The sequence below is a fragment of the Mustelus asterias genome, chromosome 6 (genome assembly GCF_964213995.1).
Source record: "Mustelus asterias chromosome 6, sMusAst1.hap1.1, whole genome shotgun sequence".
NCBI lineage: Eukaryota > Metazoa > Chordata > Chondrichthyes > Carcharhiniformes > Triakidae > Mustelus > Mustelus asterias.
Window position 1 is genome coordinate 137,649,713 of NC_135806.1, and position 17,964 is coordinate 137,667,676.

Genomic DNA, 17,964 nt, shown 5'->3' on the forward strand with positions numbered 1-17,964 from the left:
CAGGCAGGACAACCAGTGAGACTCTGCAGGTCCAGGCAAGCTGTGGGGATTACAGATAGTGTGACATGAACCCAATATCCCGGTTGAGGCCGTCCTCATGTGTGCGGAACTTGGCTATCAATTTCTGCTCAGCGACTCTGCGCCGTCGTGTGTCGCGAAGGCCGCCTTGGAGAACGCTTACCCGAATATCAGAGGCCGAATGCTCATGACCGCTGAAGTGCTCCCCAACAGGAAGAGAACAGTCTTGCCTGGTGATTGTCGAGCACCGCTCGGGATATTGGGTTCATGTCACACTATCTGTAATCCCCACATCTTGCCCGGACCTGCAGAATCTCACTGGCTGTCCTGTCTGGAGACAATACACATCTCTTTAGCCTGTCTTGATGCTCTCTCCACTCACATTGTTTGGATCTTAAAGACTTGATTAGCTGTAAGTATTCGCATTCCAACCATTATTCATGTAAATTGAGTCTGTGTCTTTATAATGCCCTGTTTGTGAACAGAATTCCCACTCACCTGAAGAAGGGGCTTAAGGCTCCGAAAGCTTGTGTGGCTTTTGCTACCAAATAAACCTGTTGGACTTTAACCTGGTGTTGTTAAACTTCTTACTGTGTTTACCCCAGTCCAACGCCGGCATCTCCACATCTTGTCTATGGAACACACACAGCAGCACTTAAAAGAGGTCAGGACAGTATAGCTTTTAACCTCCAAATAATAATGTCACCATAAGACATGGCCTATTTACCTGCTGCAGTTACCATCAACTGTCTCAACAACCACAAACTGTATTGCGCACAATAAAACAAATGCTCTCACCTTTCTCTCCTCCTCGCATGCTGCTGAGAAGTACCAGGTTCTGTGTTTCTTATTAATGTGAATGATTTTGAATGGAAACACATTGCTTGAAGTCGTTTCCTCAGTTGACCTCAAAACCCTGAGGAAATGAAAGAAAGAGAAATAAACATCGGGATAAAGTTATTTAGGAAGCTGTAACTTGCTCCAGACGTCTCAGTGGATTACAATACAAGATCGGTCTGTTAAGTAATATCACACTTTTAATCCAGTTCCCAGTGATAAAAACTAGAATTTGCAAAATGCCTTTCACAACCTCAGGATGTATTGAAGAACTCTGCAGACAATAAAATACTCTTGAAGTTTAGTCATTTTTTCTTTTACTTTTTCATGGGATGTGGGCAAAGCTGGCAAAGCCAGCATTTGTTGCCCATCCCTAATTGCCCTTGAACTGCATTGATTCTTAGGCCAGTGCATAGGGTGGTTAAGAATCACCCACATTGCTTAGAGTCTGGAGTCATATATAGGCCAGAGCAGGTAAGGATGGCAGATTTGCGTCCCTAAAAGAACATTAGTGAGCCACGGTGGCACAGTGGTAGCACAACTGCCTCACAGTGCCAGGGACCCGGGTTTGATTCCCAGCTTGGGTCACTGTCTGTGTGGATTTTGCGCATTCTCCCTGGGTCTGCGTGGGTTTCCCCCGGGTGCTCCGGTTTCCTCCCACAGTCCAAAGATGTGCGGGTTAGGTGGATTATCATGCTAAATTGCCCCTTAGTGACAGGGAGACTAGCTAGGGTAAATGCATTGGGCTATGGGGATAGGGCCTGGGTGGGATTGTGGTCGGTGCAGACTTGATGGGCCAAATGGCCTCCTTCTTCACTGTAGGATTCTATGATGTATGCTATGGGGTTTGATGACAATAAATGGGACTCGCTTTACTTCAAGATTTCCAAAGAATCCATAGAAATCCTACAATGCTGAAAAGAAGCCATTCGGCACATCAAGTCTGCAACTCTCTGAAAGAGCCCCTTACCCAGCCACCTCCCATCGCTCTATTCCTGTAACCCCGCACATTTACCATGGTTAATCCACCTAATCAATACATCTTTGGAAATTAAGGGGTAATTTAACATGGCCAATCCACCTACCCTGCACATCTTTGGACTGTGGGAGGAAACCGGAGCACCCAGAGGAAATATATGCAGACACAAGTCAAATATGCAAACCCCACACAGACAGTCGCCCCAGACCGGAATCAAGCCCGGGTCCCTGGCGCTTTGAGGCAACAGTGCCCTCTCCTTTCCTTCTTACTTTTCACTGTATACTAATACATGTGACAATAATAAATCAAATCAAAATCAAAGATGAATAACACATGCGTTAAATGGAAAGCAAGATAAACACATGAGGGAAAAGGAAATAGAAGTGCATAACGATGTGGTTAGATGAATTAGGAAGGGAGGAAGCCCATGTAGAACATAAACAGTGAGCATCAGCTTTGGTTGGATCACACTTGGAGTATTTTAAAGTTTATTTATTAGTGTCACAAGTAGGCTTACATTAACAGTGCAATGAAGTTACTGTGAAAATCTCCTAGTCGCCACACTCCGGCGCCTGTTCAGGTACACTGAGGGGGGATTCAGCATGGCCAATGCACCTAACCAGCATGTCTTTCGGACTGTGGGAGGAAACCGGAGCACCCAGAGGAAACCCATGCAGATATGGGGAGAACATGCAGATACTCCACAGATGGTGACCCAAGCCAGGAATCGAACCCGGGTCTCTGACGCCATGAGGCAGCAGTGCTGACCACTGTGAAAATGTGCTGCCCGATTACTGTGTGACGGTATAGTCTTCATATTGTAAAAAGGATAGAGACACTAGAAAAGGCCAAATAGAGGAAAAGAACCAAATAGAGGGATTTAGTACTGTGAGAGAGTTGATTAAGGCATCAAGATGATGTTTCCATGTGTGGCAAACCAGAATTATGGGCCATAAATAAAAGATAATCACTAATAAATGCAGAAAACTCCTCTATCCAGAGAGTAGTGAGAGCTCACTATCACAAGGAATACTTAAGGCAAATAGCATCAATGTATTTAAGGGAGCGCTAGATAAGCACATGAGGGAGAAAGGAATAGAGGATATGTTGATGAGATTTGCTGAAAGGTGGAGCAAAATGTTGACTTGGGTCTGTTGGACCAAATGGCCTGATTGTGTGTCTTAAAGTTCTCTTTCATTCTGTATAACAAAAATAGAACAAGGCGTACGCCTATTTTTAGCATTCAGCTTCCTCTGGCCATCTACAACTGTATCGAACAAGAGGCCAGCTCCCAGATTGCATAACACCATTACGCAGATGACAATAAATTAATTTTGAATTTCATAAAATGTCTTTGATTTGATTTATTATTGTCACATGTATTAACATACAGTGAAAATATTGTTTCTTGCGCGCTATACGGACAAAACATACTGTTCATAGAGAAGGAAAGGAGAGGGTGCAGAATGTAGTGTTACAGTCATAGCTAGGGTGTAGAGAAAGATCAACTTTGTGTGAGATAGGTCCATTCAAAAGTCTGATGGCAGCAGGGAAGAAGCTATTCTTGAGTCGGTTGGTACGTGACCTCAGAGCTCTACACCTTATGATAGCAAGTTCCACATTCTGACTGCTCTCTGGGTGTTGCTGAATTAGCCTTCATGGTTTTAGTTAAGTTTGCAGTCTGCAAATGAGGCAGGTTTTGTTTCACAAATAGGTCATGAAGTAAAAACCGACATTCTGGTGTACACCTAAAGTAACAGGACATCGCTCTTTGGAGTATGGTTTAAAATGTGTGTGGTTGCGAACTGGGGATTATTCAAGGGCAAGTATAGTGTCCACTTGAGTAGAGGCAGGATGTGAGTATTAGTGTACCAAATCTCGACAAAACCTGAACATAGTATTTGCAACATTTCAGCCTCTGCATTCAAGGCTGCCATGCCTTGGTAAATCATCAAGACTGATCCTGCAATGTGTCTGGTTTCTTGACTCTGATACTGTTCAGAATCGAATGTCAATCAGACACATTTGTGCAACTCCGTTACAGGCTGTATGCTATTAATGTTCTGACCCCACATAGTTTTAATTCAGCCCAAATGTTCAACTAATTTCCTGACTATATTCCACTAAGGGAGAATTTTGTGGTAATCCACTCTTGGAATATGGGAGATTCTGATAATTCTTGAGAAGGTTTGCCTGAATCACTTTCCTGAAAATTGAATTGCTTGCTGGACCATTTCAGAAGACAGTAAAATGATTTTTGTAAAATCATTTTACAGGATGTGGGTGTTGCTGGCTAGGCCCGTCCATAGTTGGCCTTGAGAAAGTGCTGGTGTGCTGCCTTACATTGAAACATAGAAACCAGAAGCAGGAGTAGGCCATTCTGCCCTTTGAGTCTGCCATCCATTTTGATCATGGCTGATTGAAGAAGGGAAAGGGTTAATGTTTTTTGTACTCAATGTATTTTGTGCCTAAAAGGTTGAACTTTGTACCTGGAATGTATCACAAACATAACTCTTCCTTATGGCTAGCCTCCTTTTTGTTTATATTGCTCCTGGTAGTAATACAAGCCATTTGTTCATGTCTTTCATCTTTTACTTTTAGTATAAGCCATTTGTTCTTGGTTTCATCTTTTACTTTTAGTATAAGCTATTTGTTCATGGTTCCCTCGCTTGTTTATATCATTCTGATAAAACAGACAGTTAAATATAGATGTTAGGGGGTAAGTCTTTCTTTCTCATAGGCTTGTGTATGATTTAAACAGAGGAAGCAGCGACCAAATGGTAGAGTGCGAGAATGGCCGTTTGAAGGAGGACTCCCACTGGGACAGTTGCACTCAGTCACTCAGTCACTTCAAAGGAAACGCTGCAGGAAGAGCAGGGGACCAGAGGTGACACCTTGACTGCAACGACCAGAAGAATTGTGCTTTATGACCCAAGGATACCAGATGGTCTCTAACCATGATCCAGAGACTATCAGAAGCTGTTAAAGGAACTATAATTTATGATCAAGGACTGTTAACTGGACTTTGCTTTATGGCTTGTATTGGGAACCCTGATGTATAAATATCCACGCTTCTTGTGTTCAGGGAGAACTTTGGCTTCCGCTTTCAAGGGGTCAAGTTCTCCTAAAGCTTATGAGAATAAAGCATGACTGTATTTTGACTCATACCAGCCTCAAGAGGTATATTTTCCGACTTCATTTTGGTGCCGAAACCCGGGAAAACCCGGATCTGTTTGCGGGACTCTGTTTGCGGGCTCAGGTTGAATGGCCACAACCTGGGTACTGGAATAGAGTTCTGAACCTAATAGGGTGAGTCAAACTACAGTGGGCTGATCATATGTGGTGCGAGTGTGTGAGAGTGAAAGACGTCTGAACTGAACATATACGGACAAGGAGGCATTTGTCTTTTATACCCAGCCTTAGACCAAAAGTTAAGAGGGGAAATCCACCACGCTGAGGCCAGGATTTTGAAGTGGGTATAAAGACTGGAGAAAGGTTGCCTGAGATGTGATGTTCAGACGTGAGTGAGAAAGAAACTGTCTTTGTGAGAGAGAGACTGTCTAAGTGATCACCGGAGTAGAAGCCGGCTTAATAGTGTAAGCGGTGGTACGGAGGGATTTGATCGCCCCTGACAGGTATCACCGGACTCCGATAAGAGCAGCCTAGGAGTGGGAGAGTGAAAAGGGGGAGTAGAAGACTCCAGGTGGTGAGTATAAAACTTATCTATATTATGGCGGGATCACAAGGACAGTGGGGGCCCCCGGGCTCCCTGATAAATGAATATATGTCTGAGAGGGATAAACTTATTAAACAGATGAAAAAGGGGGGTGGGACCTGTTTCACCCGCTAGACCAACAACGGGAATGGTTGGAAAAAGAAAAGAAAGACAGAACTAAGAAAATTGGAGTTCTCTTGGTTCACCAATTAACCGGATTAATTGAACAGGTCTCAGTCTCGGGTAAGAACTGGGCTGACGACAAAGCAAAAATCAAATTGTTGGAATCACGCATTAGAGAATTAGAAAAGAGAAACCAAAGTTTGGAGGACTCCGGTTGGGGATCCTTGCCTCCCTATAGGATGGCCATAAAACCCACAGCACCCATAGGAGACTTCGACCCCGATGAGGAAGAGGTCTATGATCTTGCTCCTATAACTCGGGGTGGGACATTGCAGAACCCCGTTGCCCGATACCAACCCTTTACCCCAGGAGAAAGACAACAAGTCTTGGCTTCCCTGGGAAAGCTCCAGCCTCGGAGTAACAATAGCAAATTTTGGGCAGAACTGGATACCATTTGGGTTGGACATCAGTTACACTTGCGGGATATACACCAGTTGGTACGGGCCGCTTGCCCACAGGATAAGTGGAGACTAATGGGTGACGGAGCGGGCCAGGTTAACGCTGCTGACCAGGCTCGGTTGGATTACCGAGGCGGAAGGTGGACGTACACAACAGCGACAAACGCCGAGATCGAGGAAATGATTGAACCATTTACTCGGTTTAAGGCGGAAGTCCAACGAGTCTTGGGCAACACACCAACCAACTGGTCCAGAATTACCAATACTAAACAACAAAGGGGTGAAGGAGCCTCTGAATTTGGGGAACGACTCTTTAGAGTATATCAAGAATGTTCAGGAGTGCCCGACACTGCCCAAACAGATAGAGCCTTTTTACAAGCATTTAAAGATGGGCTGTCGCCAGCTCACCAAAAAATCCTTAAAATGGGAATTCTCAGTACCCCGAACTATGATGAGTTGGTAGAATGGGCTAATGGCATACCTGGAGGTGGATAGGAGAGATCTTAGTTTTTGTACTTCAGTGTGTTTGTGTGATCTGGTTTCTAGTCGAATGTAGGTGGTTGTTGTTGTATTAAATTGAGAGCAGGAATTGTTGAAACCTTTGTTCTTGTGGAGTGTTTATTGCGGGTAATAAATGACCTTAGTTTAGCCTCAGGAGTGCTGGGGAGGTGTGAAGACTGTTAAAGATTAAAGTGATAAGATTTCTTGCATTTACTTCTGTTTTGAGTTTTAATTACAGTTTGGAAGAAAGAAGAATAAAAGTGACTGTCTTAATCCAAGTTCTGTGTTCTTTTAAATGTTTTACTTACATCTCAGTTTAAGATGTTAAGTTTGAATGAGTGGTGGAAGCTTCCATGTGTGTCTGTGTGTGTTTAACAGAGTTAAATGAAGTCGGAAAATATACCTCTTGAGGCTGGTATGAGTCAAAATACAGTCATGCTTTATTCTCATATGCTTATGGGAGAACTTGACCCCTTGAAAGCGGAAGCCAAAGTTCTCCCTGAACACAAGAAGCGTGGATATTTATACATCAGGGTTCCCAATACAAGCCATAAAGCAAAGTCCAGTTAACAGTCCTTGATCATAAATTATAGTTCCTTTAACAGCTTCTGATAGTCTCTGGATCATGGTTAGAGACCATCTGGTATCCTTGGGTCATAAAGCACAATTCTTCTGGTCGTTGCAGTCAAGGTGTCACCTCTGGTCCCCTGCTCTTCCTGCAGCGTTTCCTTTGAAGTGACTGAGTGACTGAGTGCAACTGTCCCAGTGGGAGTCCTCCTTCAAACGGCCATTCTCGCACTCTACCATTTGGTCGCTGCTTCCTCTGTTTAAATCATACACAAGCCTACGAGAAAGAAAGACTTACCCCCTAACATCTATATTTAACTGTCTGTTTTATCAGAATGATATAAACAAGCGAGGGAACCATGAACAAATGGCTTATACTAAAAGTAAAAGATGAAGGACATGAACAAATGGCTTGTATTACTACCAGGAGCAATATAAACAAAGGGGAGACTAGCCATAAGGAAGAGTTATGTTTATGATACATTCCAGGTACAAAGTTCAACCTTTTAGGCACAAAAAACATTGAGTACAAAAAACATTAACCCTTTCCCTTCTTCACTGATCATCGAATTCAATATCCTGATTCTCCCCTCTTGAAATGCTGCAGTTCCTGAGGTGTAGGTACATCCACAATGCTTTTAGGGAGGGAATTCCAGGATTTTAACCCAGCGACGGTGAAGGAACGGTGGTATACTTCCAAGTCAGGTTGGTGAGTGATTTGGAGGGGAAGTTCCACGTGGTGGTGTCCCCAGGTATCTGCTGCCCTTGTCCTTCTGGATGGTAGTGGTTGTGGATTTAAAAGATGCTGCCTAAGGAATCTTGGTGAGTTCCTGCAATGCATCTTGTAGATGGTACACAATGCTGTCACTGTTCATCGGTGGTGAAGGGATTGAATGTTTATGGAAGGCATAGCAATCAAGTGGGCTGCTTTGTCCTGAATGTTGTCAAGCTCCTTGAGTGTTGATGGGGCTGCACCCACCCAGGCAAATGAAGAGTATTCCATCACACTCCTGACATGAGCCATGTAGATATGGTGGACAGGCTTTGGGGAGTCAGGAGGTGAATTACTCGCCGTGGGTTTGAGCTTTTGACCTGCTCTTGTAGCCACAGTACTTATACAGTTAGTCCAGTTCAGTTTCTGGTCAATGGTAACCCCCAGGATGTTGAGGAAATCAGCGATGGTAATGCCATTGAATGTTAAGGGATAATAGTTAGATTGTCTCCTGTTGGAGATGGTCATTGTCTGCCATTTGTGTGGTACGAATGTTACTTGGCACTTGTCTGCCCAAGCGTGGACATTGTCCAGGTATTGCTGCATTTGGACATGTATCTGAGGAGTCGCAAATGGTGCCAAACATGGTGCAAACATCCCCATTTCTGACCTTATGATGGGAGGAAGATCATTGGTGAAGCAGCTGAAGATGGTTGGGCCCAAGACACTACCCGGAGGAACTCCTGCAATGATGTCCTGGAGCTGAGACGATTGACCTCCAACCATAATAACCATCTTTCTTTGTGCCAGGTATGTTTCCAACCAGCGGAGAGTTTTCCCCCTGTTTCCCATTGCCTAGTTTTGCTGGGGCTCCTTGATGGCATTCTAAGTCAAATGCTGCCTTGGTGTCGAGGACAGTCACTCTCAGCTCACTTCTGGCATTCAGCTCCTTTGTCCATGCTTGAACCAAGGCTGTAATGAGGACAGGAGTTGAGCGACTCTGGCGGAACCCAAACTGAATGTCCAAGGGTAGGTTATTGCTGAATAAGTGCTGCTTGATAGCATTACTGATGACACCTTCCATCACTTGCTGATGACTGAGAGTAGACTGATGGGGCGGTAATTGTCTGAGTTGAATTTGTCCTGTCTCTTGTGTACAGGACATACCTGGGCAATTTTCCACATTGCCAGTTGGATGTTAGTGCTGTAGCTGTACTGGAACAGCCTGGCTAGGGTGCGGCAAGTTCTCGAGCGCAAGAGTTCAGGGCTATTGCTGGAATATTGTCAAGGCCCATAGCCTTTGCAGTATCCTGTGCCTTCAGCCATTTCAGCAAAGTATTGGAAAGGATTATAAGAGATAGGATTTATAATCACCTAGAAAGGAATAATTTGATTAGGGATAGTCAGCACGGTTTTGTGAAGGGTAGGTTGTGCCTCACAAACCTTATTGAGTTCTTTGAGAAGGTGACCAAAGAGGTGGATGAGGGCAAAGCGGTTGATGTGGCGTATATGGATTTCAGCAAAGCGTTTGATAAGGTTCCCCATGGTAAGCTTTTGCAGAAAACCCGGACACATGGGCTTGAGGGTGATTTAGCGGTTTGGATCAGGAATTGGCTAGCTGTAAGAAAACAGAGGGTGGTGGTTGATGGGAAATATTCATCCTGGAGTTCAGTTACTAGTGGTGTACCGCAAGGAGCTGTTTTGGGGCCACTGCTGTTTGTCATTTTTATTAATGACCTGGATGAGGACGTGGAAGGATGGATTAGTAAATTTGCGGATGACACTAAAGTCGTTGGAGTTGTAGACAGTGCGGAGGGAAGTGGCAGGTTACAGAGGGACATAGATAAGCTGCAGAGCTAGGCTGAGAGGTGGCAAATGGAGTTTAATGTGGAAAAGTGTGAGGTGATTCACTTTGGAAGGAGTAACAGGAATACAGAGTACTGGGCTAATGGTAAGATACTTGGTAGTGTGGATGAACAGAGAGATCTCGGTGTCCATGTGCATAGATCCCTGAAAGTTGGCACCCAGGTTGATAGGGTTGTTAGGCGGCGTACCGTGTGTTAGCTTTTATTGGTAGAGGGATTGAGTTTCGGAGCCAGGAGGTCATGCTGCAACTGTACAAAACTCTGGTGCGGCCGCATTTGGAGTATTGCGTACAGTTCTGGTCGCCGTATTATAGGAAAGATGTGGAAGTGTTGGAAAGGGTGCAGAGGAGATTTACGAGGATGTTGCCTGGTATGGTGGGAAAATCATATGAGGAAAGGCTGAGGAGCTTGAGGTTATTTTCGTTAGAGAGAAGAAGGTTAAGAGGTGACTTAATAGAGGCATACAAGATGATCAGAGGATTAGATAGGGTGGATAGTGAGAACCTTTTTCCTCGGATGGTGATGGCTAGCACGAAGGGACATAGCTTTAAATTGAGGGGTGAGAGATATAGGACAGATGTTAGAGGTAGGTTCTTTACTCAGAGAGTAGTAAGGGCGTGGAATGCCCTGCCTTCAGCAGTAGTGGACTTGTCAACAAATAGTTATTGGATAAACATATGGATGATATTGGAATAGTGTAGATTAGAGGGGCTTTAGATTGGTTCCACTGGTCGGCGCAACATCAAGGGCCGAAGGGCCTGTACTGCGCTGTAATGTTCTATGTTCTATTTCGTGTATCATGTGGAATGAATCGAATTGGCATCTTTGATGCTGGGGACCTCCAAGGAGCTAGAGATGGATCAGCCACTCAGCACTTCTGACTGAAGATTGTTGCGAGTGCTTCAGCTTCATCTTTTGCACAGATGTGCTGGACTCCTCCATCATTGAAGATAGGATTATTTGTGGAGCCTCATCCAACAGCGAGTTGTTTAATTGTTCACCACCATTCAAGGCTGGATGTGGCTAGACTGCAGAGCTTAGAAATATAGAAAATAGGATCAGGGGTAGGCCATTTAACCCTTCAAACCTGCTCCACCAGACATTACGATCATGACTGATTATCCAACTCAGTAGACTGATCCTGCCTTTCCCCCCCATATCCTTTGATCCCCTTCACCCCAAGAGCTATAAAAAGGCACGATGGCACAGTGGTTAGCACTCCCGGCTTAGGTAACTGTGGAGTTTGCATGTTCTCCCCATGTCTGCGTGGGTTTCCTCCAGATGTTCCGATTTCCTCCTGCAGTCCAAAGATATGCTGTTTAGGTGGATTGGCCGTGCTAAATTCTCCCTCATTGCACCCGAACAGGTGCCGGAGTGTGGCGACCAGGGGATTTTCACAATAACTTCATTGCAGTGTTAATGTAAGCCTACTTGTGACTAATAAATAAATTTTAAACTTTAACTTCTTCTTGAATCTTAGATCTGATCCGTTGACTGTGGGATTGCTTAGCTCTGTCTATTACTTTCCGCTTATACTGTTTGGCACTCAAGTAGTCCTATGTTGTTGCTTCACCAGTTTGACACCTCATTTTTAGGTGTGCCTGATGTTGCTCCTGGCATGCCCTGTTGCACTCTTCATTGAACCGCTGTTGACCTCCTGGCCTCATGGTGATGGTAGAGTGGGGGTTATGCTGGGCCATGATGTTACAGATTTAGGTTGAGTACAATTCTGCTGCTGTTGATGGCCCATGGAGTGTCATGGATGACCAGCCTTGAGTTGCTAGATCTGTTTGAAGTTTATCCCACTTAGTAGTGCCACCAAACATGATGAATGGTATCCTCAATGTGAAGATGGGACTTCATCTCCACAAGTGGTCTGCTAGGCCATTTTAGCGGACATTTAAAAGTCAACCATATTGCTGTGGGTTTGGATTGCCATGTAGGCCAGACCAGGTAAGGATGCCAGAATTCCCTCCTTTGAGAGACATTAGTGAATCGAATCCGGGTTCCTGGCGCTGTGAGGCAGCAGTGCTAACCACTGCGCCACCGTGCCACCCGATTACTATGTGACATTATAGTGACTTTTGTATCTTTTTCCTAACAAAAGAAGATGGAAGAGAATATGTCTGGGGTCCTTGATTAAGCTGGCTGCTTTTCCAAGGCTGCGGGAAGTGTAAACAGAGTCAATGGATGGGAGGCTGGTTTGAGTGATGGACTGCGCTTTGTTCACGACACTTTGTAGTTTTTGCGGTGTTGGACAGAGGAGGAGCCATACCAAGCTGTGCAGCAAAGGTTTACCAGGCTGATTCCAGGGATGGAGCGACTGATATATGAGGAGAGACTGGCTAGAACTCCAGCAATTGTTTTCGCTGGAGTTCAGATGAATGAGGGAGGATCTCAAAGAGACTTACAAGATTCTAACAGGACTAGATAGGGTAGATGCAGGGAGGATATTCCCGATGGTGGGGGAGTCTAGAACCCGGGGTCACAATCTGAGGATTTGGGGCAGACCAGTTAGGATGGAGATGAAGAGACATTTCTTCACCCAAAGAGTGGTGAGCATTATCACAGTAAGTAGTTGATGCCAAAACATTGAATGTATTCAAGAGGTGGCTAGATATCCACTTGGGGTGAATGGGATCAAAGGTTATGGGGAGAAAGCAGGACTAAGCTATTGAGTTGGATGATCAGCCTTGATTGTGGTGAATGGCGGAGCAGGCTCGAAAGACCAAATGGCCTCCTCCTGCTCCTATCTTTTATGTTTCTATGTACACAACTAGAAAGAATGCTTTCTATGGTGCATCTTTAAAAGTTGGTGAGAATCGTAGCGGACATGCCAAATTTCCTTAGTCTTCTGAGGATGTAGAGGCGTTGGTGGGCTTTCTTAATTATAGTGTCAGCATGGGGGGACCAGGATAGGTTGTTGGTGATCTGGACACCTCAAAGCTTGAAGCTCTCAACCATTTCTATTTCGTACCCATCGATGTAGAAAGGGGAATGTTCTCCACTATGCTTCCTGAAGTCGATGACTATCTCCTTTGTTTTGTTGCCCTTGAGGGAGAGAATATTGTCGTCTCATCCGTTCACCAGATTCCCTATCTCTTTCCTGTACTCCGTCTTGTCATTGTTTGAGATCCAACACAGTACCGTAGTTTCATCAGCAAACTTGAAAATCGAGTTGGAGAGGAATTTGGCCACACAATCATAGGTTTTATATAGCTGCAACATGACTTGCCAACTCTTGTATTCAATGCCCCAGCCAATGAAGGCAAGCGTGCTGTAAGCCTTCTTAATCACCTTGGCCACCTGTGTTGTCACTTTTAGGGAACTGTGGACTTGCATGCCCAGATCCCTCTGTATGTTAATATTCCTAAGGGTTCTGCCATTTACAGTATAATTCACACCTAAATTTGATCTTCCAAAATGAATCACCTTGCATTTGTCTGGATTAAACTCCATCTGCCAATTCTGTGCCCAAGTCTCCAATCTATCAATATCCTGTTGTATCCTCTGACAATCCCCAGCACTATCAGCACTTCACCAATCTTCACCTCATCTGCAAACTTCCCACCCACCTTTCCTCCAAATTATCTATCTAATATATATATATATATATATATATATATGTATATATATATAACAACGAAGGTCCCAGCACTGATCCTTGCAGAACACCATTAGCTACAGATCTCCATTCTGTAAAACACCCTTCCACCACTACACTCTGTCTTCTATAACCAATAAGAGTTTTAACAACACCAGGTTAAAGTCCAACAGGTCTATTTGGTAGCAAATACCATTAGCTCTCAGAGCGCTGCTCCTTCGTCAGATGGAGTGGAAATCCATTTGCTACCAAATAAACGTAAGACCATAAGACATAGGAGCGGAAGTAAGGCCATTCGGCCCATCGAGTCCACTCCACCATTCAATCATGGTTGATTTCAACTCCATTTACCCGCTCTCTCCCCATAGCCCTTAATTCCTCGAGAAATCAAGAATTTATCAATTTCTGTCTTGAAGACACTCAACGTCTCGGCCTCCACAGCCCTCTGTGGCAATGAATTCCACAGACCCACCACTCTCTGGCTGAAGAAATTTCTCCTCATCTCTGTTCTAAAGTGACTCCCTTTTATTCTAAGGCTGTGCCCCCGCGTCCTAGTCTCCCCTGTTAATGGAAACAACTTCCCTACGTCCATCCTATCTAAGCCGTTCATTATCTTGTAAGTTTCTATCAGATCTCCCCTCAACCTCCTAAACTCCAATGAATATAATCCCACGATCCTCAGACGTTCATCGTATGTCAGGCCTACCATTCCTGGGATCATCCGTGTGAATCTCCGCTGGACCCGCTCCAGTGCCAGTATGTCCTTCCTGAGGTATGGGGCCCAAAATTGCTCACAGTACTCCAAATGGGGCCTAACCAGTGCTTTATAAAGCCTCAGAAGTACATCCCTGCTTTTGTATTCCAAGCCTCTTGAGATAAATGACAACATTACATTTGCTTTCTTAATTACGGACTCAACCTGCAAGTTTACCTTTAGAGAATCCTGGACTAGGACTCCCAAGTCCCTTTGCACTTTAGCATTATGAATTTTGTCACCGTTTAGAAAATAGTCCATGCCTCTATTCTTTTTTCCAAAGTGTACGACCTCGCACTTGCCCACGTTGAATTTCATCAGCCACTTCTTGGACCACTCTCCTAAACTGTCTAAATCTTTCTGCAGCCTCCCCACCTCCTCGATACTACCTGCCCCTCCACCTATCTTTGTATCATCGGCAAACTTGGCCAGAATGCTCCCAGTCCCGTCATCTAGATCGTTAATATATAAAGAGAACAGCTGCGGCCCCAACACTGAACCCTGCGGGACACCACTTGTCACCGGTTGCCATTCTGAGAAAGAACCTTTTATCCCAACTCTCTGCCTTCTGTCTGACAGCCAATCGTCAATCCATGTTAGTACCTTGCCTCGAATACCATGGGCCCTTATTTTACTCAGCAGTCTCCCGTGAGGCACCTTGTCAAAGGCCTTTTGGAAGTCAAGATAGATAACATCCATTGGCTCTCCTTGGTCTAACCTATTTGTTATCTCTTCAAAGAACTCTAACAGGTTTGTCAGGCACGACCTCCCCTTACTAAATCCATGCTGACTTGTCCTAATCTGACCCTGCACAACGTGTTGGACTTTAACCTGGTGTTGTTAAAACTCTTACTGTGTTTACCCCAGTCCAACGCCGGCATCTCCACATCACTTCTATAACCAAGCCAGTTCTGTATCCATCTAGCCAGCCCACCCTGAATCCCATGTGACTTTAGTTTTTGTACCAGTCTGCCATGTGGGATCTTGTCAAGCGCCTTGCTAAAATCCATATAAACTACATCCACAGCCCTTCCCTCATCAATTATCTTTGTCACCTCTTCAAAAAACTCAAATCAGGTTGGTGAGACATGATCTTTCCTGTACAAAACCATGCTGCCCGTCACTAACTTGTCCATTTTTTTCCAAAGTGCATATATAGGGGAATATATATATAGGGGAATTTCACAGTAACTTCATTGCAGTGTTAATGTAAGCCTTGTAACTAATAAATAAACTTTAAAAACCTTACTTTTTCACGTCCTTCAGTATCTTCTCAAAAAGCTTCCCCACCACAGACATCAGGCTCACCGGCCTATAATTTCCTGGATTATCTCTGTTAATAGGGGCAAGTACAGGAGGAGACCCATGTGAAATATAAACAGTATGGACTGGTTCGGACAAATGGCTTGTTTTTGTGCTTTATGTCCTAATTCATTTTAAAATATGTGAACAGATGACATCAATAGCTCTCAGGAAACTGTAGAAACTGTATCTGATGCCAAGCTGTGCCTAAGACTCTGACAATCTAATGGATTCTCTCAAAGTTTACATAAATCTTTTTAATGGTTTATAATGGAATATTATTTGGAATTGTCCCTCACTCATCACATCTCTGCTGACTACAGTATGTATAAAGAGCAGGAAAAAGTAGAAGTTCAAATCAGATGGGATGTGTGTGCCCACGCACTGATGCACATACACATCTGTGCAACCCAGTCCAACTGAATTTATTGATGCCCACTGACAAAGGCCACACTACAATTCACATTTCATGCTCAAATCCAGATCCAACTTAATACACGTTAACACAAAATCCAGACTCAAGGGAGTACTGCATTCTCTCCTCTTTCTCATGAAACATTAATTCAAGGCCCCATTTGCTGTCCATGGTGAACATGAAAGATCCTATGGCCACAAGGACAAGGGAGGTTTCTCCTGATGAACTGACCAATATTTATCTGTCAACCATTACCTAAAATAGAGGATCTAATCATTTATTTTGCAGCTGTTTGTGGGAGCTTACCATGCGCAAATTGGTCGTCGTCTTTCCGACATTACAATAGTCTCAAATACACTGTTTATTCAACCAATACCAAACTTTTTAATACACTTAAAAAGCATCTTGAGATAACTTGAAATGTGATGTATAAATGCAAACTCTCCTTTCAATACAGGAACAACCAAATCTTAATATCAGTGAACACTCCTCGATCTACTTTTTTTTTCTATTCATTCATGGGATGTGGGCGTCGCTGGCTGGCCAGCATTTATTGCCCATCTCTAATTGCTCTTGAACTGAGTGATTTGCCAGGCCATTTCACAGGGCAGTTAAGAGTCAACCACATCACTTGGGTCGAGAGTCACATGTAAGCCAGACCAGGTAAGGATGGCTTATGTCCTTCCCTAAAGGACATTAGTGAGCCAGATGGGTTTTTACAACAATCGACAATGGCTTCATGGTCATCAATAGACTTCTCTAATTCCAGATTAAATTCCAGATTTATTTAATTCAAATTCCACTATCTACCGTGGTGGGATTTGAACCCAGGCATTACCCTGGGGCTCTGGATCCCTAGTCCAGTGACAATGCCACTACACCACTGCCTCCCCCTATACAAAGAACAAAGCAAATTACAGCACAGGAACAGGTCCTTCGGCTCTCCAAGCCTGCACCGACCATGCTGCCCGACTGAACTAAAACCCCCTACGCTTCCGGGAACCATATCCCTCCATTCCCATCTCATTCATGTACTTGTCAAGACGCCCCTTAAAAGTCACTACCGTATCTGCTTCCACTACCTCCTCCGGTAACGAGTTCCAGGCACCCACCACTCTCTGTGTAAAAAATCTGCCTCGTACATCTCTTTTAAACCTTGCCTCTTGCACCTTAAACCTATGCCCCCTAGTAATTGACTCTTCCACCCTGGGAAAAAGCTTCTGACTATCCACTCTGTCCATGCCTCTCATAATCTTGTAGACTTCTATCAGGTCTCCCCTCAACCTCCGTCGCTCCAGTGAGAACAAACCACGTTTCTCCAACCTCTCCTCATAGCTAATGCCCTCCATACCAGGCGACATCCTGGTAAATCTTTTCTGTATCCTCTCCAAAGCCTCCACATCCTTCTGGTCGTGTGGCGACCAGAATTGAACACTATATTCCAAGTGCGGCCTCACTAAAGGTTCTATAAAGCGTCAACATGACTTGCCAATTTTTAAACTCAATACCCCGGCCGATGAAGGCAAGCATGCCGTATGCCTTCTTGACTACCTTCTCCACCTGCGTTGCCACTTTCAGTGACCTGTGTACCTGTACACCCAGATCCTTTTGCCTATCAATACTCCTAAGTGTTCTGCCATTTACTGCATATTTCCTATCTGTATTAGACCTTCCAAAATGCATTACCTCACATTTGTCGGGATTAAACTCCATCTGCCATCTCTCCGCCCAAGTCTCCAACTGATCTATATCCTGCTGTATCCTCTGATGGTCCTCATCGCTATCCGCAAATCCACCAACCTTTGTGTCGCCCGCAAACTTACTATTCAATCCAGTTACATTTTCCTCCAAATCATTTATATATATTACAAACATCAAAGGTCCCAGCACTGATCCCTGAGGAACGCCACTTGTCACAGCCCACCATTCAGAAACGCACCCTTCCACTGCTACCCTCTGTCTTCTTTGACCGAGCCGGTTTTGTATCCAACCTTGGCAACAGCAACCTTGGCATACCTTGGCAACAGCAACCAATTTTGGGAGCAGTAATTTGCAGAGAGGTAGGAATGAGAGGAAAACAGAACTTATTTTCGTAGGTTCTTAAAATGAACGAT

The 17,964-nt window shown here is 44.4% G+C and overlaps 1 protein-coding gene across 1 annotated transcript in view; it reads right to left on the minus strand.

The window, feature by feature from the left end:
• The window catches only part of sh3bp2 (SH3-domain binding protein 2), a 156,083-nt gene that overhangs the window by 67,314 nt on the left and 70,805 nt on the right, over nt 1–17,964 (minus strand). The window contains exon 4 of the mRNA XM_078215191.1: nt 817–934. Within this exon, the coding sequence (XP_078071317.1) occupies nt 817–934 (118 nt within the window). The remainder of the gene's footprint in view (nt 1–816; nt 935–17,964) is intronic.